This window comes from Myxocyprinus asiaticus, chromosome 3 (genome assembly GCF_019703515.2).
Source record: "Myxocyprinus asiaticus isolate MX2 ecotype Aquarium Trade chromosome 3, UBuf_Myxa_2, whole genome shotgun sequence".
Lineage (NCBI taxonomy): Eukaryota > Metazoa > Chordata > Actinopteri > Cypriniformes > Catostomidae > Myxocyprinus > Myxocyprinus asiaticus.
Genome location: NC_059346.1, coordinates 33,205,594 through 33,229,501, shown reverse-complemented (window position 1 = coordinate 33,229,501; position 23,908 = coordinate 33,205,594). Strand labels below are relative to the sequence as shown.

The 23,908-nt window shown below is 37.8% G+C and overlaps 2 protein-coding genes across 5 annotated transcripts in view; one reads left to right on the top strand and one right to left on the bottom strand.

Moving 5' to 3' along the window:
- Positions 1-2,361: 2,361 nt before the first annotated feature.
- On the top strand, positions 2,362-5,477 carry LOC127427950 (uncharacterized). Its single transcript, XM_051675922.1, has 4 exons — positions 2,362-2,517; positions 2,677-2,778; positions 3,729-3,944; positions 4,556-5,477. The coding sequence occupies exons 1-4, from the start codon at positions 2,362-2,364 to the stop codon at positions 5,045-5,047; spliced, it is 966 nt and encodes a 321-aa protein (XP_051531882.1). The 3' UTR covers positions 5,048-5,477.
- Positions 5,478-5,613: 136 nt separating this feature from the next.
- myo1ca (myosin Ic, paralog a) overlaps positions 5,614-23,908 on the bottom strand; it is a 39,627-nt gene continuing 21,332 nt past the window's right edge. For 2 of the 4 annotated variants that reach the window (XM_051675659.1, XM_051675643.1), the window contains exons 9-32: positions 20,713-20,784; positions 20,419-20,538; positions 20,164-20,246; positions 19,849-19,954; positions 19,258-19,338; positions 19,067-19,158; positions 15,753-15,847; positions 15,585-15,631; positions 15,409-15,489; positions 15,180-15,285; positions 13,037-13,154; positions 12,799-12,912; positions 12,337-12,413; positions 12,044-12,112; positions 11,841-11,925; positions 11,567-11,726; positions 10,761-10,844; positions 10,593-10,686; positions 10,456-10,511; positions 10,193-10,328; positions 9,105-9,175; positions 8,904-9,001; positions 8,267-8,366; positions 5,614-8,032 (exon numbers count right to left, since the gene is read on the bottom strand). In XM_051675659.1, the coding sequence (XP_051531619.1) occupies positions 8,012-8,032; positions 8,267-8,366; positions 8,904-9,001; positions 9,105-9,175; positions 10,193-10,328; positions 10,456-10,511; positions 10,593-10,686; positions 10,761-10,844; positions 11,567-11,726; positions 11,841-11,925; positions 12,044-12,112; positions 12,337-12,413; positions 12,799-12,912; positions 13,037-13,154; positions 15,180-15,285; positions 15,409-15,489; positions 15,585-15,631; positions 15,753-15,847; positions 19,067-19,158; positions 19,258-19,338; positions 19,849-19,954; positions 20,164-20,246; positions 20,419-20,538; positions 20,713-20,784 (2,166 nt within the window). In that variant the 3' untranslated portion in view covers positions 5,614-8,011. Of the gene's footprint in view, positions 8,033-8,266; positions 8,367-8,903; positions 9,002-9,104; positions 9,176-9,302; positions 9,423-10,192; positions 10,329-10,455; positions 10,512-10,592; positions 10,687-10,760; positions 10,845-11,566; positions 11,727-11,840; positions 11,926-12,043; positions 12,113-12,336; positions 12,414-12,798; positions 12,913-13,036; positions 13,155-15,179; positions 15,286-15,408; positions 15,490-15,584; positions 15,632-15,752; positions 15,848-19,066; positions 19,159-19,257; positions 19,339-19,848; positions 19,955-20,163; positions 20,247-20,418; positions 20,539-20,712; positions 20,785-23,908 lie in introns of those variants that run through there. The other 2 variants (XM_051675651.1, XR_007894986.1) reach the window with 2 other exon arrangements.

Genomic DNA, 23,908 nt, shown 5'->3' with positions numbered 1-23,908 from the left:
CACGCACCTTACAGTCTAGTTGAAGCCAATATTTGAGAGTTAGAGAGTGCTGGTGTTATCACCTTTGAAATTATTATTATTATTATTGTAGAGTTACTTTCTAATCTTTCTAAGTTTTTTTTTTTTTCTTTTTCTTTTTCTTTTTCTGGCCAAGGACTGAAATGCATTTGGTCTATTATTTTCTCATTTCAATTCTATTATCCCTCAGAGACCCACCATAGCAGAATTGCAATGTTTGTTTACAGCAATTAAACAATACCTCTCTCTCTCTCTCTCTCTCAATATATATATATATATATATATATATATATATATATATATATATATATATATATATATATATATATTTTTTTTTTTTTTTTTTTTTTTTTAATTACAAACTGTAAAAAGTGGAAAAAAGAGAAAATAAACAAATAAAATACACATACCAGTAGGTGACACTCTGAACTGTATCACAACATACTTCTATATTTAGATGTTCTCTTTTTTCCCTTTATAGTAAAAGTTAGATATTTTCCTGATATTTAATTCCTCATACCACTGATTTTCCAATATCTTCCAAAAATTTGGAATAATGTACAGATTTTGCTGTTTTGGAAGGAAATTGGTACTTTAATCACCAAAGTGGCATTCAACTGATCACAAAGTATAGTCAGGACATTACTGATGTAAAAAACAGCACCATCACATAAAAAAGTCATTTTTGATCAAATCTAGACAGGCCCCATTTCCAGCAGCCATCACTCCAACATATTATCTTTGAGTAATCATGCTAAATTGATCATTTGGTACTAGAAAATCACTTGCCATTATATCAAACACAGTTGAAAGCTATTTGGTTCGTTAAATGAAGCTTAACATTGTCTTTGTGTTTGTTTTTGAGTTGCCACAGTATGCAATAGACTGGAATGTCTTAAGGTCAATATTAGATCAAAAATGGCAAAAAAAGAAACAGCTTTCTCTAGAAACTCATCAGTCAATCATTGTTTTGAGGAATGAAGGCTATACAATGCTTGAAATTGCCATAAAACTGAAGATTTCTTACAAAGGTGTTCACTACAGTCTTCAAAGACAAAGGACAACTGGCTCTAACAAGGACAGAAAGAGATGTGGAAGGCCAGATGTACAACTAAACAAGAGGATAAGTACATCAGAGTCTCTAGTTTGAGAAATAGACACCTCACATGTCCTCAGCTGACAGATTCATTGAATGTTACTCGCTGAACATGTACAACAGTAAAGAGAAGACTCAGGGATGCAGGACTTATGGGAAGAATTGCAAAGAAAAAGCCACTTTTGAAACTGAAAAACAAAAAGAAAAGGTTAGAGTGGACAAAGAAACAGACACTGGACAACAGATAATTGGAAAAGAGTGTTATGGATCTTAACCCCATTGAGCTTTTGTGGGATCAGCTAGACTGTAAGGTGAGTGAGAAGTGCCCGACAAGACAGCCACATCTATGGCAAGTGCTACAGGAAGCGTGGGGTGAAATGTCACCTGAGTATCTGGACACTGACAGCTAGAATGCCAAGGATTTGCAAAGCTGTCATTGCTGCACGTGGAGAATTTTTTGATGAGAACGCTTTGAAGTAGTTTAAGTTCAAATTTTAATAGTAGTTTTTCACGTTATTAATGTCCTGACTGTACAGTGTGATCAGCTGAATGCCACTTTGGTGAATAAAAGTATCAATTTCTTTCCATAAGAGCAAAATCTGTACATTATTCCAACTTTTGGCCACCAGTGTATATTAATTAAAAACACGAATGAAACCAAATTTATTTATGCTGCCTAATATGCTATAACCTATTATGAAAATCCCTTTAAAAAAATGTATGGCCTATGTGTAGTTCTAAACTGTCATGTGTTTTTATAACCATTCATATAAAATTCCATTTAAAAATCAGACTGTCTGTCATTGTGGACATTACAGTATAGGTACAAATCTAAAAGATTACTGTACTTATTGAAACATCATGAAACAAAAAAGGAGAACAAAACAAACAAAAAAATCGGTATTCCCTTGCAGAACGAAACTGAAACGATGTGTCAGAGAAAGAAACCTAGACCTATATAAAGATGTTATCTCATGCACCATCACCTCAAATCACTGCTGACGACTGAAAGATCAAGTGCTGATATTTTGAGATTTCTTATCCATCAACCTAAACAGAAACCACAAGACAGGAGATTTGATCACTGTTCAATAAAATCGTTATTGTAAGTAGCCAATTTAATGTTAAATATGGGTTCATTCAAATAAGTGTTATAATGTATTCGACTAATTGACATTAGTATAATATTACAGGAATCAATACTTTGAATGATCTGACCTTTAATATACAGTACATCTTTCTCCCAGATGTCTTGTCTGTATCGGACTGTTGTATGCATCCTCCTGATGTGTATGGTGTGTAAGAGCTGCTCTTCTTCTCTTGGCCACAGAGGGCCCTTCTCCAATTCACTGCGACTAACCCGCACTATTCGCGCCCGTGTGCAACAACTGCTGTCTCGATACGTAAGATACAAATACACATTCTTTAGACGTACAAACCAAAACAAATGATTGGTCATTATGGTTAAACGCCCTAATGATGATTTGTATTTTTACATTATATTGGGATATTCTTCGTTTTGATTGAAAACTATAAGATACTTTTTATTTATTTATAAACAGAAACAGCAGCTTTTTGGTGACGAGCTCTTTGAAAACAGAGAACTGATGGTGCGCACAATACCTGCTGTCACTGTCAATTATCAGACCTGGATACACATGAAGGTTTGTCTGCAATCACCTTTTTGTTTTTGTTGTTGCTTGCTTGATTGTTGTAGAAATAAATATGCTAAATAAATTCTACATTAAAGGAATATTCCGGGTTCAATACAAGTTAAGATCAATCAACAACATATGTGGCATAATGCTGATTACCACAAAAATGTATTTAGACTTTTTTAGAAACAAAAAGTTCAAATCAATGTTGCAGTGAGGCACTTACAATGGAAGTGAATGGGGCCAATTTTTGGAGGGTTTAAAAGCAGAAATGTGAAGCTTATAATTTTAGGAAAGCACTTACATTAATTCTTCTGTTAAACTCATGTATTATTTGAGCTGTAAAGCTGTTTTAGGATTTGTTGACATTACAACGTCATGGCAACGAAGTTGTAAAATTGGATATAACTTTACACAGAAAAGGTTACCAAGTGATTTTATAACACTAAACTCATGTTAACATGCTTATTGTTTATGTCTTGTGGCAATACTTTTGAAATAGTGAGTATTTTAATGTTTATAGATTGGCCCCATTCACTTTCATTGTAAGTGCCTCACTGGAACCCCGATTTTTTTAATGTATTTATTTATTTTTAATTAATTAATATTATACCACAAATGCTGTCGATTTAGCTAAACTTGTATTGAACCCAGAATATTCCTTTGGTTTTTTTTTTTTTTTTTTTTTTTGCATTGTGCATTATTTTCATAACACTTAAGCACATTTTATTTGTACGATTCCTATTGTTTTCAAGTATGATTCTCATTATCCTAACAGACATTTTTAAACTATTAAATTAATAAAAATACTAGCTACTATGATGTATAAATAGGCCTACTTTACAATTTAAATAATAGGTTATGTCATTTTTTCCCCACGTTATTGTGGAGTAAAACGTGCGTAACTGTCATGTAAATAATGCACAAGGGTAGGTTTTAACAGTATGTGTTTGGGTTAGGACATTGAGCGTTTGCGTTTGGCCTCTTGCCATCTCCAAACCTTCTGGACTCATCTGGAATATCAGCGGCAGCAACTTGAGAGAGAGAGGGACGAGATGAAAGACAGAAGAGAGCAGAAAAGAGGCAAGCGAGGAAGGCCCCAGCCCACCTTATGTCAAAGTTTTATGGGTCTACAAATAGATCTGCGGGATCTAATGAGACAAGTCAACTCTCAGGTAAAAGTACACGCTTTACTCGACAAATATGTCATTTATAACGTACATGACGTAGCCTATGCACTGTATAAGCCAATATACAGTAGTAGCGCCAAGCACAGTGTTTTCGCACAGAGAAACATTATATATGCTGTTACAAATATTATTCACAGTATTGCACAACTCTGATGACCAAATCATCATTCATAGTTTGAGTTGCCATTTCAAAACCAAGGGGCTCTCGCCAGAATATCTACAAAAATCCCAAGGGGGGTTTTAGGGCATATAGAAACTGATTATTTATTAATTTAAATGTAAGAATAGTAACATTAATGGTAAAGACATAAACATGTAATGTTTTTTAGTGTGAACTGAAGTGATCATAATCTCTGTGCATGATTGTAACTGGTAGACTATACAGAGACCACTTATTTAAATCTACATGACTTTGATACTTGATTATAATGTAATATTCTACAGTAGGTCCCCCTTTTTCAAATATAAAGGCAGCCATATATATATGGTTCCCAGACCCCAGTGTGAAAATCCCTGTTCCTAAGCAATAGAACAAAGCAACCGAGACAAAAGTAACTGAAAGACTAAAACTCATGCTTCTCTTTCTTTATCTGCAGTTGATCAGTCTAAGTATTACACAGGACCCTGAGTCTACATCCACAAAATCCCCAATTCTACGTCTCCTGCACTCCACTCCAACTCCGAATGCCAGCATCCGTCATCCCACAGTACGCTCCACTCCAACCAGCAGCAGGAAGCTCCAGACTTCATTTCACACTGATACTCCCTGCAGTTCCACACACTTCACCACAGAATCAACCTCAACATCCTCCAACATGAAGCTTCCATACAGCGGACTGTCAACAAAGCCTGAAAAGACCTCTGTGGGTGTCACAGTGACCCCTAGACCCCCAAAACCCACCCAGACATCAACAGTCTCTGATTCCAGAGGAAGCCTGTTGTCTGTGGACAACCAGCAGACAACAGCTCTATCTTCAGGGTTATCCCGTTGGGTTCAGCATCTGAGAGGGTATGTTATACTGAGAGATCTAGAACAGTACTTGAGCAGATTGGCACGAGATTACACAGTGCTCCAAGCTAAATACTGACAAACACACATAAGTTGTTTAACAATTAATGAAACAACAACAAAAAATCAAAAGACCTTGGAGGAAAATGAAAAACAAGTATTACACTGAAACATTAATTTATAAAACAAAACAAAGAAAATATCCAAGTATATAACAAACATGATTAGTGTATGTGTGTGTATAAACATGAAGTATATATTCAACATAATTGAATACACGAACATTCATATCCATAAACAACTTCACAGTGTCACAGTTGTTTACCTTGTTTCTTAACTGTTTTATTTATTAGAATGATATTTTATTACCTTTTTGTTTACTTAATCAAGGCCAGTGACAATACAAATACATACCTTGAGAAGAGTTAGAATATTTTACCTGTAGATGTGTGAGATTGTATTTTGTATTTTATATTTTATAGGTATATTGATGGATTGCATATGTCTCAGTGTTTGAGAGTATGAACAGGCAGCTAGAGTTTTTGTTTCAGATACCAGGAACAAATTAATAGAATTTCTAGAATTTGTATTCAGTATTTTTCTATAGAAACAATCAACTGAAATGTGAAGGACTGATTCTTGGAATTGTTTTTTTTTTTTTTTTTTATTAACTGCAAGTTATCTTTATTGCCAAAGCACTATTACTTGACCAATAATTTATTATATGTCATAATATTATTATATATTTTTTTTCATTAATGGGACTGTATTTGAAAATTATGAGCACTTTAAACAGTAGTCATTATTATTATTATTTTTTTACAAAAATAACAACAAAAGAAGTTAGTCAGCCATTCTCGAATATTAAAATTCCCCAAACACCCCACTTCCCTCCGCCACTGATAGCCAATCAGATGACAGAATTTTTTGTTGTCTTTCCCCTGTACTTTCCACCTCTTATTATTTATTAAAATATTTATTTTATTTATGTGATATGTGTGCCAAGTTGTTTCATGCAATATTTATTTTTCATAAAGAATTAAAGGCAGTGCAAATGTGAAATATTATGTTTTGTATAATCTGAATCATGAGCAATGAATAAAAGTATTGAGAAGCAATTGCAGTGTGTGTGGGTGTGTGTGCATAAAGTTATTTAAGACAACAGACAAAATGAAATCATGAACGCACTTAATGCAACCTGGATTAAGACATGTTGTAATCGATCTCTGTTTCAAAACACTTCTTGAAACAGTAGTTTTTTGGCGTATGTCCAACATTTTAGAGAGAATATGAAGCAAATCACTATCCTCTCTGCATAACAGGCTTTCATACTGCTTATTGGCCATTGGATTCAATACTAAAAATCAAAATCCTTTTTTCAAATTACTCAAAAATACTTTGAAAATTTGAGTGTTTCAATTTTTTTAATACAGTAGAATGTAGAGCACTGTGTCAGCTATTGTTATTGTAAATCTTGCAAGATTAACTAAATAATTCATTAATAAAAAACAATTATGACATAAAATAAAACAAATTAATTTGATTATTAATTTGAATTAATTGCTCACAAAGTCATTAAAATGTTACCAAAATCTTATTAAAAGTTCAGTATTAAAATTTAGTGTTTTAAAATGCATTTTAATACACTGCCTGGCCAAAAAAAAAAAAAAAAAATCGCCATTTGGATTTAAATAAGCAGATACTTAAGAGCCTATGACTGGATCATTATTGCAGTGACTCATATGTTTCAGCTGGCAACAATTCTATTAACCCTAACTGATGCAGTGTGTAGCTTCTCATTTCTTAAACAACCATGTCGGAAGACGTATCCTGTGATTGTGGAAAAGATGTTACTGTATTTCAGAAGGGACAAAATATTGGCCTGCATCAAGCAAAGAAAACAACTAAGGAGACTGCTGAAATCAATGGAATTGGGTTAAGAACTGTCCAACGCATTATTAAAACCTGGAAGGATAGTGGTGAACCATCAGCTTCGCGGAAGAAATGTGGTCGGGAAAAAATCTTGAATGATCGTGATTGGAGATCACTAAAACGCAAAACAAATCGACAGTAAATCACAGCTATGTTTAATAGTGGAAGTAAGAGCATTTCCACACGCACAATGCGACAAGAAATTACAGGATTGGGACTAAACAGCTGTGTAACCACACAATAGCCACTTTTTAGTGAGGCTAATTGGAAAAAACTACTTCAATTTGCTAGAGAGCATAAAGATTGGACTGTGGAGCAATGGAAAAAGGTCTGATGAGTCCAGATTTATCGTCTTCCAAAGCAATGGGCAAGAAGGGAGAGAAGGGAAGGGTAAGAAGGGAAGCGCATGAAGCGATGCACCCATCATGCATAGTGCCCACTGTATAAGCCTCTGGAGGCAGTGTTATGATCTGGGGTTGCTTCAATTGGTCAGGTCTAGGCTCAACAAAGTTATGTGGCAATAAAATGAATTCAGCTGAGTACCTGAATGTACTAAATGACCAGGTTATCCCATCAATGGATTTTTTCCTCCCTTATGACACAGGCATATTTCAGGATGACAATGCCAAGATTCATCGGGCACAAATTGTGAAAGAGTGGTTCAGGGAGCATGAGGAATCATTTTCACACATGAATTGGCCACCACAGATTCCTGACCTTAACTCCATTGAAAGTCTTTGAGATGGTCTGGAGAAGACTTTACAGAGTGGTTTGACTCTCCCATCATCATTACAAGATTTCAGCCAAAAATAAATGCAACTCTGGACAGAAATAAATGTTGTGACCTCGAATAAGGTCATCGAAACAATGCCACGACGAATGTGCACCGTAATCAAAGCTAAAGGCAGTCCAACAAAATATAAGAGCATGCAACTTTTTGGCCAGGCAGTGTATCTACTTACTGATATGTGGCTTTGGATTTAACCTATGCATAAAAAGTGTAATCTGGCTGTGTAGTGTGTGGCTCTGTGTAGTGATTGGCTAAAGCACTCCTGTGAAATTATAGTCCACTGCTACAGACCCCTCCTGCAGGTGAGCTCTCATTGACTGATCATGAGATTCGTGGGCTAGTCTGGAAAAGAGGGACCACAGTTTTAATGTTTATATGCATCCTGTTAAACTAGTCAACCAGTTAAACTAGTCAAATTATAAATGTTCACCTCTCTGAACCCTCTTCCTCCTCCTGAAACCACCCTTTTTCTTTTTTCTCTGCTCCCTAACTCTTTACTTTCCTAACCAAACCTATACACTTCTTCAGCCTTCTTCATTATTTCCTCAACAATGTGAGTGTGTGTGCAGGTCTCACCACAGACAGGTGTCCATTCTTGGTCTTGATCACACGCAGATCTGAACCACTGGTGAAATCTATCACTCCCTCCTTTCCCCTGGCGATGGCAAACCTGATACTGGAAAGCATTAAGTGTATTGAGTTTGAAATGTATAAAAATTAAACAAGCAACCCTTTGGTTGCAGTACTAACTATACTGTTCATATATCTGAAAAAAATAAATAAAATAATAATCAATTGAAAAATACAGTAAGAGTCAAAGTCACAGAAATAGCACCCATAAATTAAACAACAAATAATAAAATCATCATAGTTGCCACAAGGTTTCTTGGTCCAGAGGTATAATACTTGATTTGAGAGTGAGGAATCCTGGGTTTAAAACTCAGTGAGTATGCATTATTTTAAATAAACCAAGCAAATCTGCAAGCGTAGGTCAGTAGATGTACAATATATTATAATTGGGAGAGCATTTGGCTACATTTTATTTGGTGATTTCACTGCAATGGAGAGCCTGGATGAGTGATAGAAAAGTGGAGTGCAAGTCTGAAAGCTGTGTGCGGAAACAACACCCGTATCCTATACATGGCTGCCACTGGCGCATGCATTTGTTGTCTATGCCAGAATCTGCCACTGCACAAACTGCGCAAACACACACCTGTCCTGACTGATGTTGACTATGTGTATCTTGTCCGTCATGATAGCCAGCTTAGTGACGGTCTCAATCACATGATCACATTGTAGCACCAGGTCACCCTGGAGGTCAGAAGGCCAATGGTCAAAGTTAAACAACAGAGACCTACACAACAAAGACAATCACAAGACAGGACTCAGACAGGACAATACTTCTCTCTCTCACCTTCTGTTTACTGTCAGCTGTGGGAATATGCAAAACAAAGAACCCGTCGCTGAGGGAACTAACAGAGATACCTACAAAAAGAAAGAAAATAAGAATTAAACTCCCTCAAAATGTTTATGTATTGTAGAGTATTTCCCAATAGGATGTTAATGGTGCACTGGTAGTCTGATACTGATGAGAATTAGGAAATATGATTACCGAACAATTAGATGTGGTGTAGCACAGGTGTATTTAATATTTATAAGCTTCGTTGTAGTATTTTTCAACAATGGGTAGAGCTGTACTACAGCAGTGGCATGCAGTCAGCCCCTTCAAACCCTTCAGAGAAGGGGTGACATAAACGGAGATGGAAAATGTATTTAAATTATGAAAAATTCTTTCCCCCATTAAAAAATGTATATGCATTTAAGAAATAAATGCATTAAAATATAATAATATACAACTTTCAAAACAACTTAAAATAACTAAACTACCACAAATATCTTCACATTGTTTCTCCTGTTTGACGGAGTAAGCGGTGCATGTCAGCCAACCAAAACTACTTATTATCGCGCTGTAGCTCTACGTTACTGCGTCCCCCTTCACAGGAGATTTTGAAGGGTTCTGTAATTAATTTGTATTAGCATAGTGACAGAAAATCTTACCAAACAAATGTGTTATTTTCACCTTGTGGGTTGGCCGTTAGCAGTCTGCACCTTCACAACTCCAAGGGGAAGGGCTTACGCACTGAACGTAAATGGGGAAAGTTTTCCTTCCTGCAGCTGCGTTTGCATCTCTATGAGGCTAAAGGCAGAGCAAGCGGTCTTAAAATCCATTATTATCTTCGAACTATGGACTAGTTGACAGCTTTCCTGCACTATGTGTAATCGTAATATTGGCCAGTCAACGAGGCTCGGTTCTTACGATCGCCGTAAGTGTCGTTTCCAAATAAAAAGTTATGCAAGAAACACAACAGTATAACTGAGACTGAAAATAGGCCTAAAAGGAATGTGAGGTCATTTTACTATCATGTGTGTCCGGAGGGGGTGATGGGGTTGAAAGGGTAACGGGTTCATACTCTGCACGCCACTGTATTACAGTAACATTACCCAGCAATGCACTGTAGTCGATGCGTTGTTTGATTTTTGCATCCTGGACCAGCACAGCAGCTGAGGTGGTCAACAGCAGCTGACGCACACGTGCCCGGAAACCATGACGATCATACTTAGTGACTGCTACACCATACTGACAAAAAGAGAAAGGGAATCTGAATCAAAGCAATCAATACAATTAAATACATATCAAATACAATTATATGAAATACATACAGAAATAGAAATGTTTCCAAGCTTAAGCTTAAACAGACATCTACCTTCACCTTGTCATTCCCAAGAGTTTGCAGTACTTTGAGGTTTATCTCTTCAGTCTCTGCAGTAGTAAAGGTTGTCAGTGAATCTCGTATTTGTGCATTTCAATGTAAAGGACTTTTTATTTGTGTGTGAATATTACCTAGCCTAGTGGCTACGAAAAGTTTGGGAACACTTTGAGGGTAGCAGTCTTTCTGACCCCTAAAGATCGCACTGGAAACAACCTTCTGTTCCAACTGCAGATAGAAAGATGACAGGTAAGTATTTATCTGTATATGTGTAAGTTTGTTCTCTTATATCAATGTGGTACCTGATTCTTCCACTCTGGCTGGATTTTCCTGCAGTAGTCCTTGACTAGATTGTGCATGCAGATTCTGTGAAGGTGCTCAGACGCCTGCAGGGAGAAACAGAGAGACATGCATGGTTCTCAAAACATCTATTTTGTTCAATCACCACTCAGTCTGAACAACTGGAGCTTGGTGGTTAAAAAGATTATGTGGAAATCAACTTTTGAATACATTAGATCAGTGAGAACATCCTAAAATCTTAAAATTAAACTTGAATGTGCTTACTACACTGCAAACCTCAGATTAACAAATACACCTCACCCTAAGCAGATCAACAATTACAGGGCGTGTAACTGTTCAGCAGTTAAATCAGAAATTGAACTGCATGCTGTTAAAGATGTGGCCTAGCGTTTATCTCTCCATTTTGATATCAATAAAAAAGACAAGTCCAAAAAATGGAATGGAATGGAATAAAAGACATGAACTGCATGCTCATTGTTCCTTCCCCCTCAAACTCAGTACTCACTATCCTAGCACATTCCAAAAACATTTAAACACATCCTTTCTCAAGACAGCATCACCTACCAAGACATAAATTATGCAACTGACTGACTGAACCAACAATTAATCATTGCGTGATTTCCCACGGAATTCAGAATTTGAGTAATCATGTGTCTGCAAAGAACCAGTTACAGAATATTTAAATCCATTAGCACATTGCATCTGTACTGAGGGCTCGATTGTGTCATCCATCTTCATCCACAAGTAAGTGAGAGTGGAAGCTACACTAAATGTTCCACATGACACTTTAAGGAAAACGTTTGTACACCTCAGTGATTGAAGGAGGTGGTCTTGGCCAGCTCTTGTCGAGCACACTCTTTGGCAGATTCCGTTTCACTTTCATCAAGAAAGAGAAGCGCACGTGGTCCAGGAAGTACTCGTTGTCAGGGCAACGCGGTTCATTACGCAGGATGAAGCCTTTGATGAACCTTTGAAAGGGAGAAAGAAAAAAACAAAAATATTATGATGAATTAAAGAGTGCACCAAATCAATTACATCGTGCAACTCATTCACCTACTGTGCATACTCAAACACACTCGTACTTGCGAATAGTGTCGGCTGCTTGTCTACGACGCTGGGCTTTCCTGCGTCCTTTGACCCCTCTCCACCATGACTGGATAACAATTACTGCAAGTTAAATAAGACAAACACATAGGCTGCAACACACGTAAACCATAAGGACTGCATACCTACTTATAACCGATTGTCTTTCTGTCTCTGCATTCTGTCTTATTGTAAAGGTTACCTGCTTGTCGAATGAGGTGGTACTTGGCTCGCTCCCTGTAGCCCCGCCAAGAAGTTTGCAGAGTTACGGCTAAAAAACAACCCATTCCCAAAGATTTAATAATATCTTTCATAAAGGCAAATATTATCACTTAGACCACATGTAAAAGGTCAAAATGTGAGCCAATTAAGTTTAAAAAACAAGTAAATTGCCAAAAAACTTGTTTATGCATTGCCAACAATTGGTTGTAGTGAAGGAACAGTATTTATCCTCCTACTCTTCACCATCATCAACGCTGTCCACCTCTGTCTTACCGATTGTTTGTTTCTGGGCCTCAAGTGCATCCTCAGTCACAAACAGAGTCCGTGGGAAGCGGATAAAGATTTTGGACCTGAGCAGAAAGACAAATTAAGATTAATTAAAAAAATCGAATCATCAACATCGGTCCATCTGAAGTTAATAGTGTCTGTTCACCACTAGCTCTCCTCGGGTTTCTCCCCTTATCATGCACTGTTGTTGAGGTCCAGGACTGCTTGCCTGCGCCACTATAACTCCTGCCTCCCTGCACATCCCTTTCACTTTAATAACATGATAATAACATGAAAGGTTTCACCTTTCCTTATTTACACAAATCGTCTTTCTTATTTTGTACATTACATTTAAAATAAAAGCCTCTCCCAAGCATCATGACCAATTCCTCTCTTTTTTCACCTTCACATACTCTACTCCCTACCATCCATCTATCCGTATGTTCTTTCTTTTCTTTGCCCTCTCACCTGCCCAGTTTGAATTCCTCAGGTTTGTAGTTGAGGTGTTTTACCAGAGTGGTGACTCCCTCTGACAGTTTTCCATGCCAGTTTGGCCAAGTGTCTGGACACAGAGACTTATACCTGCACAAGTATAAGTACATGCCAAAACTAACTGAAACAGTGTGTTGCAAAGGACAGTTACAGAACATGGCCATCTGTTATTGAAAAGACTGTCAGCATGAGAATCTCTGAGTGAGATACTAACCTCTCTAAGAATGCCTCATAGTTTCTCCTGTATGCAAATCCAGCTCTCCTCACTCTCAGATTCTCCATCAAACCCAAATACTTCACCTGATGCCTGACCAAAACCTCATCAAACCTACCTGGAGAGACAGAGAGGGACAGATGGAGGGTAGAGAACAGAATGCACAAGAAAATTTACTAAAAACACATACGAAAGAGACAATTTCTTCCTTTTTTTCCTCAATGTTTTTTCTTTATTTAATATAAAAAAGGAGAAGGAGAAGGAGACAGGACAGGAAAGAAAAGAGGAGGAGAAGAATATTTATTGGATTTGGTATTGGACAGGAAAACCACCACTAAGTCTAATTTCTCTCACTCTGGCCAGAGTGAGTGAGTACGGGCTAGCTCTCCTATTCATAGCCCCCCATTGGCCGGGGAGGTTATGGTTAGTGGAGATTGTTCAACTCCTGCAAGAGGATCCCTGTCACCTTCATTAAGCAGGGATCTCCCATTATAAGCAAATGGGCAAATATTTCATCCTCACCCAGAACGAGTATCTCTTTAGGTTTGACCCATGAGAGGTACCATTTAAATGCAATCAGGTTCCAGATGGAGGTGACTGCTACTATTCAGAGCAAAAGGGCACCATCTACTTGCTCCTTATATGATAGTAAGTGGCGTGCATTTGAGAACTGGTGTGCACGAAAGGAAGTTGTTCCTTTTCGGTGCTCGGTGGCTGATTTATGAAGGGTGTGTGTGTTTGCGGCTGACTATTAAGCCTTTGATCCCATCATGGCACCTGCTTATGGTGCTTAATGCACTTTCACAAACACCATTTGAGCCCCTGGAGAGTGTTCATGTTAAGCTCCTAATTCTGAAGACAGTTTTGCTTCTCGCTTTGGTATCCACAAAGCGAGTAAGTGATCTTCATTGTTCGTGCTTATATTTTAGCCTTTGTGGCAGTAAGGTTACGCTGTTGCCTAACCCTGCTTTTGTTCCTAAGGTCTATGACTTGTCTTACAACTCTACTGCGTTGGAGCTTTGTGCATTCCATCCCCCTCCCTTTTCATCAGAAGATGAAAGGAGGCTGCATTGCCTCCGTAAGGTTCGTGCTTTGCACTTTTATACGGCCAGGACAGCATCGTTTAGAATTAGTGATCAGCTCTTTGCATCTTGGGCTACTCCACATAGAGGGAAGCCCATCTCTTCTCAACCCTTGTCTCATTGGATGGTGGAAGCGATTGAGTTGGCTTATGAAGCTAAGCGGTTGACACCCCTTAGAGGACTAAGAACTCATTCCACTATGGGCATGGCCACTTTGTGGGCTTTATTTAAGAGCGGGTCTCTAAGGGATATTTGAGCTGTGGCCAGCTGGGCTTCCCCGCAAACATTTATTAGGTTTTATTGGCTGGATGTTACTGTGGCATAACATGCAGCTACTTCTTTAGAGAATTAAGTGGTTATATTTCACTTCTCTCTATCACAGTTCGGAAGGGGTGGCTTCGGAATGCATGTAATACAGGAGTTGGCCACATCTTTCCAATCGTGAGATACCAAATGAATGTTTGAAAGAAAACGTTGTTACTTGCGTAACCCAGGTTCTCTGGTAACAGAGTAAGGTATCTCACCAGACTTCCCTGCTTGCTTACGCACGGGTAGAGTGTGCTTAGAATGTAATTTCATAGAATTACAGTGGTTAATGTAGGGAGAAGGCAGGCTCCTTTAACAAGCTGTGATTGGTCTGGCTTCAGACAGACATGGTGTCATTGGTGCTTCTATTGTCTGTCACACCTGAAGCGTTTCCCATAGTGAGATACTTCACGAAGAGAACCGGGGCTACACACGTAATCTCAAGATTTTAGCAGTAGAGAGATAATTCTTCCTGTAGCCCAACTGGTAAGGCATGGAGTTAGCCATGCCAAAATCAAGAGTTTGGTTCCCAGGGAACGCACATACAGGTACAAATGTATACCTTGAATGCACTGTATCTTTTGTAGCTGCCAAATGCATACATTTTAAATGTAACACATCTGTTACAACAATAATTAGCAAAGAAAGCACACTTATCTGCCAATACCAATAATATTAAGATAATCCAAATATTGGCAGATTGATTAGCCTGTTTGATTTATAAGTCTGTCAATACAACATATATATGCGCCTACCTGGCTGTTTGGCATCATTGGGCTTTATACAGCGGACATATGCTGGTTCCTTAGACATCAGAATCTCCATCAGTTTAGCCAAACTGAGCTTAAACTGTGTGGCAGCCTGAGCAGAAAAACAGGCTTAATAAGTGAGTGTTAATAAATGTGTTAAGAACCAGTGTGTTACTACTTGTATATGTGTTTCTGTGTGTACGTGTGTACGTGTGTGTGTGTGTGAGTATCTCACCGTCTCTGGTCTTCTCTGATCTATCAATTCATTCACATGGAAACACTGACTCATGATGTGATTTCCCGACCGACACATGACCTGCAATCAGACATGCAGGTTTACTGTCAAACATAAATTTTTCAAAGTCATAACATCACACCTACACACCACCATTTACTGTAAAAGCACTGTACCTCCTTCAGGTGTCTGTACAGCAGGTCACTATTTTTGTCGAGAAACCCTGAAAAATATATTTTTTTTTAAATCTGTTATAACTGCAGCAATTAGCACAATGAAGTATGGATGGATAAAAAGACAGAATGATGGCTGGATAAATGGATGCATGGATGATCTCTCCTCACCACTAACATTGTAGTTGACCTCTCCAGCATAGTGAACCAGCCTAAATTCCTCACGCCCAATTGCCTTGCGAATCTTCCCATTGGCCACTTTATGACTGGAACATGAAAATTTACCAATCAGATACCAAAAACATCCCCATTACATTTTATTCAGAGCCTTGCTGCCCCAGCAATGGAAACACAGATTTCTGTGGGAGCTTCTCAATACTCAAACCGATGCTTTTTTGCATCCAGTCCGTGACCCAAAAATTCAGTTAAGTCCGGCATCATGAAGGACATATTAATTGCCTTAATGCACTGTGAAGAATATTTTATTAAATCAGATCAAGGAAAAAGGAGAGAGGAAGCTAGGATTAAAGGCATCACTTGCTTGAGCAAGCAAGGATATCCTATTTTACAAACACATCTTGCTGTGACGTGAGAAAAGGAAACGCAGATGCACAATTAAAGAAATGAGAAGCACCCTGTGTGTTTGTGTGTGTGTGTGTGAGTTGGTTTTTGTGGTTTATGAGGACTTTTTTTAGGTTACGCACCAGTAATTACGAGGGTATTATGCTATAAATGTGGTTTATGAGGACACCCCTAGTGTCCCTGTAATTCAAATGGCTTAAAAAGCGTATTAAACAATGTTTGTTTTTTGAAAATATAAAAATCCCAAAAGGTTACTGTGATGGTAAGGATTAGGGGTAGGTGTAGGGTTAGGTCAGTGTTTCCCAACCTTTTTTCTGCCATCACACACTTTTTACCAGTGGCGATTTCTCAGGGCCAGCAAAACCTTCTCTGCTGGCGTAACATGCCTATTAAATAAATATTTTTTCATCTATTCATTCTCATTGACCTTTTTGCCTGTGTATTTTCAATCGCTTTCCACTCCTAATTAATCTACAAATGCATAGCAAAAAAACTAAAAATGTATCCAATCAGAATTTATTCCTCAATGCTTACAAGCAAAGTGTGACAACTGTTTCACAATTCGCATGCCCGAAGCATGCTCCTTAGCCGAAGCGGCGCACGAGTCTGAGCTCCACCCCGTCAGGCCTTCAGAATTTCCACAGAATCCCTCAACAGTGCAGTGAATAGGCATCTAAAGACAGATTGTCAGATTCATCAGCCAATCAGATTGATTTATTTGTTCTTGGTGGGTGTGGTCTTTAGGATATGTCCCAGTCCAGGCCTTCTAAGCTGGCCTTGAGTGATGCAATCACGCTTTAAGTGATGTACGTAATTTGAAAGCGAACAGCGCAAGATCTTGCTGACGAGTCGGCTGTCATCACTGCTGGTATTGCCGTTGAGAAAGATCCTTATAGATTTAAAAACCTAAAATGTTCTGCATGATCGTGCGATTGATTAATTAAACAGGAAAGGAGGACTAATTTTCACTTTAAGCAAATTGGTAAGTGCTTTTTGCATTTTTATAGCAACATCAGGAGTTTTCGAAGTGTAAATTTGGCTGCTTGAGCATTCAGTGTCGGATCAAGTTTTGAAAAGTAACCGTGTACCCTAATGAAACAATTTATTGCAAGCAAAATTTTAATCGCAAATATTATTAGAGAGCTTTTTCTTGGTATTAGACCTCCTTGGTTCTGGATTTCGTGAGTGGTCGTGTTTTTAAAATGTCAATTGGTATTATTAGTTGACTGCCACGTAATGTGTCTTATTCATTGTGAAACTGTGTTTTCTGAATGGCATGAATTGCACTGAAGGCCAAGACTTAGAATGTACGGGCTGCGGCTGCTTTTTAAGAATAAAAAATACCAATAATAGTTTTCCTTTTGAAGAACTTACCCATGTTTTTTGTCTGACTTAGTAGTGTGTTTACTTGTAATGTTTGAAATTCAAAAGTAGGTACAGTATGCTGTCACGTAGGTATGCTATATAATGAGGTCACAGGTGGCAAGAGTGCTAACTGGGTGATGAAACAAATTTGCTTCTTTTCTAATTTGTAGACTTGTTCTTGCAAATTAATTTTTGCAATGCCACAGCAAATTACAGGGATGCAAACTCATGAGGGTCGAAAAAGGCGAGACAATCACTGGTCCACGAAATCTCTTCAGGGGATATTCGTTTTTCAAATAAGCTAAAAGCACCAATTCTAGCGATTTTTGTGATTCAAGGATAGCAAATTAACTGCACAATTGTGCAGAATTAGCTGCAAAAATACATTTTTATCAGAAAAGACAACAATAATAGCCTAATAATAATCATTTTGAGTTTCACTAATGTTCTTTCATCATTGTAAAGTGCATTTCACATGACTTGAGTCAAGGCGTCAACGCTCCTTTCAACGCCAGCGTCAGGCGCTGCATTGCCCTCCACATGACAAACATTGTAGAAAGCATCACGGAGGGGTGATTTTACGAGTTGGCCATGCAAAAAAGTGGGAGATGTACACAATAAACATTGAAAACATGTATTTGAAAGAGAGAGAAACAAACTGGCAGCTGCTTTGATAGCAGAAAGTAATAAAAGGACTTTTCTTGGTGAATTTACATGAGTTCAATAACTGGGGTCTCTGACTCTCTGATACTCGGAAATTATGAGACATTCAAAATCTCTTCACAAATTTGGACAGTTTCTTTTTACACTCAAAGACATCATTTGTGAAGCAAAAATGTGTGTGAGAAACACTGGTGTAAAGTGGCACCACTTCATAGACTTCAGTGTATTCTGCAGCGTTGACACGAGTCATGTGAAAGACCCTTAATGTGTACAAATATCAGTTACAAAAGTGACCGATTATGGTTTCAATACAGCGAATTTTGCTGAAAGGCGAAGAGCATCCCTGAAATTATTATTTTTTTATGGCTTTATTTATTTTGTGAAATTTTAATAATTTTCCATGGCACACCTGACAATCTTTCACACAGTGGTGGGGAAACACTGGGTTAGGGGATAGAATAAATAGTTTGTACAATATAAAACTCATTATGTCTGTGGAGAGTCCTCGTAATGATTGGAGTACCAACGTGTGTGTGGGTGTATGTGGGCGGGTTTGGGTGGTTTATGAGGTAAATAACTGGTAATTAACTGGTAATTACAAGGGTATTATGCTATAAATGCGGTTTGAGGACATTTCTAGCGTCCCCATAATTCAAATCGCTTAAAAAAAAAACATACTAAACGATGTTTTATTGAAAATGTAAAATGCAGGAAGTTTTCTGTGAGGGTTAGGTTTAGGGGTAGGGTTAGGGGATAGAATCTATAGTTTGTACAGTATAAAAATCATTATGTCTATGGAAAGTCCTCATAAGGATAGCCACACCAACGTGTGTGTGTGTGTGTGTGTGTGTGTGTGTGTGTGTGTAAGCTCCTACGTGACAAAATGGGCATGGGCCCCCAGTGTGTCCTCCAGCTTCTCCAGAAAGGTGATGTCACTGGCATCTCCTGGTCTTAAGCACTCCTCATCCTTATTAAAATTAATGATTTACTTAATTTACTTCAGCTTAGTTTGAGTTCAACTTTGATGAACAGAAAAACTGAATATTCATGATGAAAACACACAGACCAGAATGGCAATGATGCCTTTATGTTTCTCCTCCACCAGGTCACAGATGATTTTGTTGTTGAAATATTCCACTTTCTCCCACTGGACAGAAAACAAATACTGGTTTTACACAAACGTAACAGTTGTTTTATTTATTTGTTTATATATTATGTAAATGTTTAATTGATTTCATTGATCTATTATTTTTTATTAGGTTTACAGAAATATAATATATGATTGAGTCTTTAAGAGGAATAGGATATTGTAATTTTTGAATTCTTCACTGGTGCCTGAGTTTGCAGCTCCCCCTCCAGTTGCCCAGAGCCCTCACCACTACTTAAAAATGAATTATTACAAGAAATGTTAGAAATATTGTAAAACAAGTTGGAGTTGGGGTGGCGGAGGGATTCCAGAAGTGTCACAGGTGAGGTACAGTAAGCAGCTGCTTATATATTTTGGGTTGTAGCTATCCACATTTTTATTTGAACTCCATATAATGTTGTTAGCAATGTGATCACAATATAGATGTGAAAACATTTTCATTTACAAAAACTCTCTCACACATATACAACATATAAACAATTTTGCATTATTTTCCTCCCACAAACTCACCACAATGCCTTCAGCCTCGTACTCCTCCTGTTCACTTTTCAGTGTGAGCTCAATAAACAGTTGCTGCAGTTTCTCATTGCAGTAATTAATACAAAACTGCTCAAAACTACAGACACAAAGAGAAAGAGATGAATGTCCTCAGTACCTTTTCCTTTCTTCCATGTCTTAATGTAATTTTCATTAATATGGTATATTTTTATGGTCTATATAACTAATTAAAACCCATGAAAACATAGAATAGTTTCTATGTTGTATTATTCCTGTGGCAAAGTTGAATATACTTTATCAAAGAAAGAGAGAGTGTGCCAGACACACCTGTTGTGTTGAAAGACCTCAAATCCATATATGTCCAACAAACCAATAACAGAAGAACATTTGCTGGAGTAGTAGACCTCATCCTGTTAAAAACACACAACAATAACAACAACTTCTACAATCACTCCACTAGAGGGCACAGGAAAATCAGAAAAAAAACACAAGATCTTGTTTATAGATGATGATATTCATAACAACAAGTCCATTTAAGTAAAGCAAGGGCATGATTCTCACCAAAGGAAAGCAGGAACAAACCTTAAAGGCCAATGATTGGTTTAACTTCTGGACAAGCCAGGTAAAGGCACGACCATATATGGCTTTGGCCAATGAGTCCCGGGCAGAGAGAGCCTGTTCCAAAGTAAAGGGACTGATCATCTGAAATAAACACACATATACAGAAAGAATGAAGTGCATAAATCTTTCTTTTCTGCCATTTGTGAACCATCAATATATCTGCTAATGGTCTGAATGCATGCAGAATGAGTAAGCCATGAGATTACCAAACAAAGTATGCTTAAGTTGAAATTGAGAGAGATGTTGTGATCTTACCTCCTCCCCTTTGGCAACTATTTTCTTGTGTGTAAGAGCTTCTTTCAGAATTGACCCATCCACACCCAGCAGCTGTTGATTAAAAAAAAAAAAACACACACATTCCATGTGTCTATGTATCTGTGTGCGCGGGGGGGGGGGGGGGGGGGTAAGCAGATACAACAAGGATACAACAAATCTGAACTGAATATTTTACCTGACATAGGTACCTGAGATGGAGGACTAACACAATAACATGTTACCCACCTGAGATCATATTTAACCAAGCTATGAAAATTATACATACTACTAAATCAGAGAACAGTATCAGAACGGCTTGTTACTCATACAAGAATAGTTTAGAACAAACCTGACATGCAACTAATGACCCTGGTATCTAATTCCCAAACAGTATAAAGCTCAGACAGATATTGACTTGAGACAGGACATTAGTAATATACATTAAAAATTTTACCCAATCAGATGAGACTCCAGTCATATCATAAAAGCTGCTTGCTTTTACATGGAGCCAGAGATGTTCATGAGTCTTTCATCTGATGTCCGAGTCAAGTCTGAAGTCTTTAAGCTGGAGTCCGAGTAAAGTCTAGATTCTTTAACACTGGAGTCCGAGTCAAGTCTCGAGTCTTTCGTCACGAGTCTGAGTCGAGTCTCAAGTCACTAAATGTTACAAAAAGTTACATCTTTTATAGGGGATATATATACACTCACCGGCCACTTTATTAGGTACACCTGTACACCTACTTATTCATGCGATTATCTAATCAGCCAATTGTGTAGTAGCAGTGTAATGTATAAAATCAGCAGATATGGGTCAGGAGCTTCAGTTAATGTTCACATCAACCATCAGAATGGGGAAAAAATTTTAACTCAGTGATTTAGACCATGGCATGTTTGTTGGTGCCAGACAGGCTGGTTTGAGTATTTCTGTAACTGCTGATCTCCTGGGATTTTCACACACAACAATCTCTAGAGTGTAAAGAAAATGGTGCCAAAAACAAAAAAACATCCAGCGAGTGGCAGTTCTGTGGTGAAAACAGCTTGTTAATGACAGAGGTCAGAGGAGAATGGCCAGACTGGTCCAAGCTGACAGGAAGGTGACAGTAACCCAAATAATCAAATGTTACAACAGTGCTATGCAGAAAAGCATTTCTGAACATACAACATGTCGAAGGCGAATGGGCTACAGCAGCAGAAGACCCCTCTGTGTACCACTACTGTCAGCTTAGTACAGGAAACTGAGGCTGCAGTGGGGCACAGGCTCACCAAAACTTGGCAGTAGATGATTGGAAAAACATCGCCTGGTCTGACAAATCTGGATTTTTGCTGAGGTACACAAATGGTAAGCCCACTGCTGCCTCAGTTTTCTGTTCTTGGCTGACAGTAGTATGACACCTCTGAAGCCAACATGGTCTCCTGCTGTTGTAGCCCATCTGCCTCAAGGTTCGACATGTTGTGCTATTCTGCTCACTACAATTGTACAGAGGGGTTATCTGAGTTACTGTAGCCTTTCTGTCAGCTTGAACCAGTCTGGCCATTCTCCTCTGACCTCTAATAAGGCATTTCCGTCCACAGAACTGTCGCTCACTGTATGTTTTTTGTTTTTCACACCAGTCTCTTTACACTCTAGAGACTGTTGCATGTGAAAATACCTGGTGATCAGCAGTTACAGAAATAGTCAAACCAGCCATTCTGGAACCAACAATCATGCCACAGTCTAAATCACTGAGATTAAATTTTCTCCCCCATTCTGATGGTTGATGTGAACATTAACTGAAGCTCCTGACCCATATCTGCAAGACACTGCTCGCTGTGGCAAACGATTGGCTGATTAGATAATCGCATGAATAAGCAGATGTACAGGTGTACCTAATAAAGTGGCCGGTGAGTGTGTATATATATATATATATATATATATATATATATATATATATATAGATATATTTTTATTCTCTATTTAAAAATTATAAATGTATGATCTTTGAAAAATCTGGGATACTAATAGGATTCTACCTAAACTTGTAAAAAATTATTTTATTTTATTTTATTTCATTTTATTTTTATTTCGCAGACTTAACTTATCCTGTACTGTTTTTTTTTAATAAAGATGCCACAGTTTCTCTCACAGTCAGTTCAACAAGGCTCAGAACATTCACACAAGCAATACAATATGACATATGCCATGCAATGTAATGCGATATAATTAGGTATAATTTTGACAAAAACTTGCCAGCTGTTTTAAGTCCACAAAAAAACTGTATGCATGCTGATTGCAAGATGCCAAAATACGGGACAAATCTCTCTCTCTTTCTCTCTCTCTCTCTCTCACACACACACACACACACACACACACAGGCAGAGAATTCAATTGTTTGACTATTCTAAACTTTTTCTATATTGTTTTAATGCTTTGGCAATACAAAATGTACTTTTGTCATGTCAATAAAGCAACTTGAATTTAATTTAATTTAATTGAGAGAGAGAGAGAGAGAAAGAGAGCGATAGAGAGAGAGAGAGAGAGAGAGAGAGAGAGAGAGAGAGAGAGAGAGAGGCATATATACTATGAAAACATTGAAAATGAAGCATTGGGTTTAAATTTACGCAACCTCTGGTTGGCGATCATAATGAGCCATGTACATTTTTTCACAATTCCTGACATTTAATCGTAGAAAACATTTCCTGTCTTTGGTCAGTTAGGATCTCTACTTTATTTTAAGAATGTGAAATGTCAGAATAATAGTAGAGAGAATTATTTATTTCAGCGTTTATTTCTTTCATCACTTTCCCAGTGGGTCAGCAATGTACATACACTTTGTTAGTATTTGGTAGCATTGTCTTTAAATTGTATAACTTGGGTCAAACATTTTGGGTAACGTTCCACAAGCTTCTCACAATAAGTTGCTGGAATTTTGGCCCATTCCTCCAGACAGAATTGGTGTAACTGAGTCAGGTTTGTAGGCCTCCTTGATCGCACACGCTTTTCCAGTTCTTCCCACAAATTTTCTATCAGATTGAGGTCAGGGCTTTGTGAAAGCCACTCCAGTACCTTGACTTTGTTGTCCTTAAGCCATTTTGCCACAACTTTGGAGGTATGCTAGTGGTCATTGTCCATTTGGAAGACCCATTTGTGACCAAGCTTTAACTTCTTGGCTGATGTCTTGAGATGTTGCTTCAATATATCCACATAATTTTCCTTCCT

Coding starts and splice junctions, on each gene's coding strand:
- LOC127427950 (XM_051675922.1), top strand. CDS start 2,362: ATGTCTTGTCTGTATCGGACTGTTGTATGCATCCTCCTGATGTGTATG. Junction 2,518..2,676: donor AACAACTGCTGTCTCGATAC/GTAAGATACAAA, acceptor ATTTATAAACAG/AAACAGCAGCTTTTTGGTGA. Junction 2,779..3,728: donor AGACCTGGATACACATGAAG/GTTTGTCTGCAA, acceptor TGTTTGGGTTAG/GACATTGAGCGTTTGCGTTT.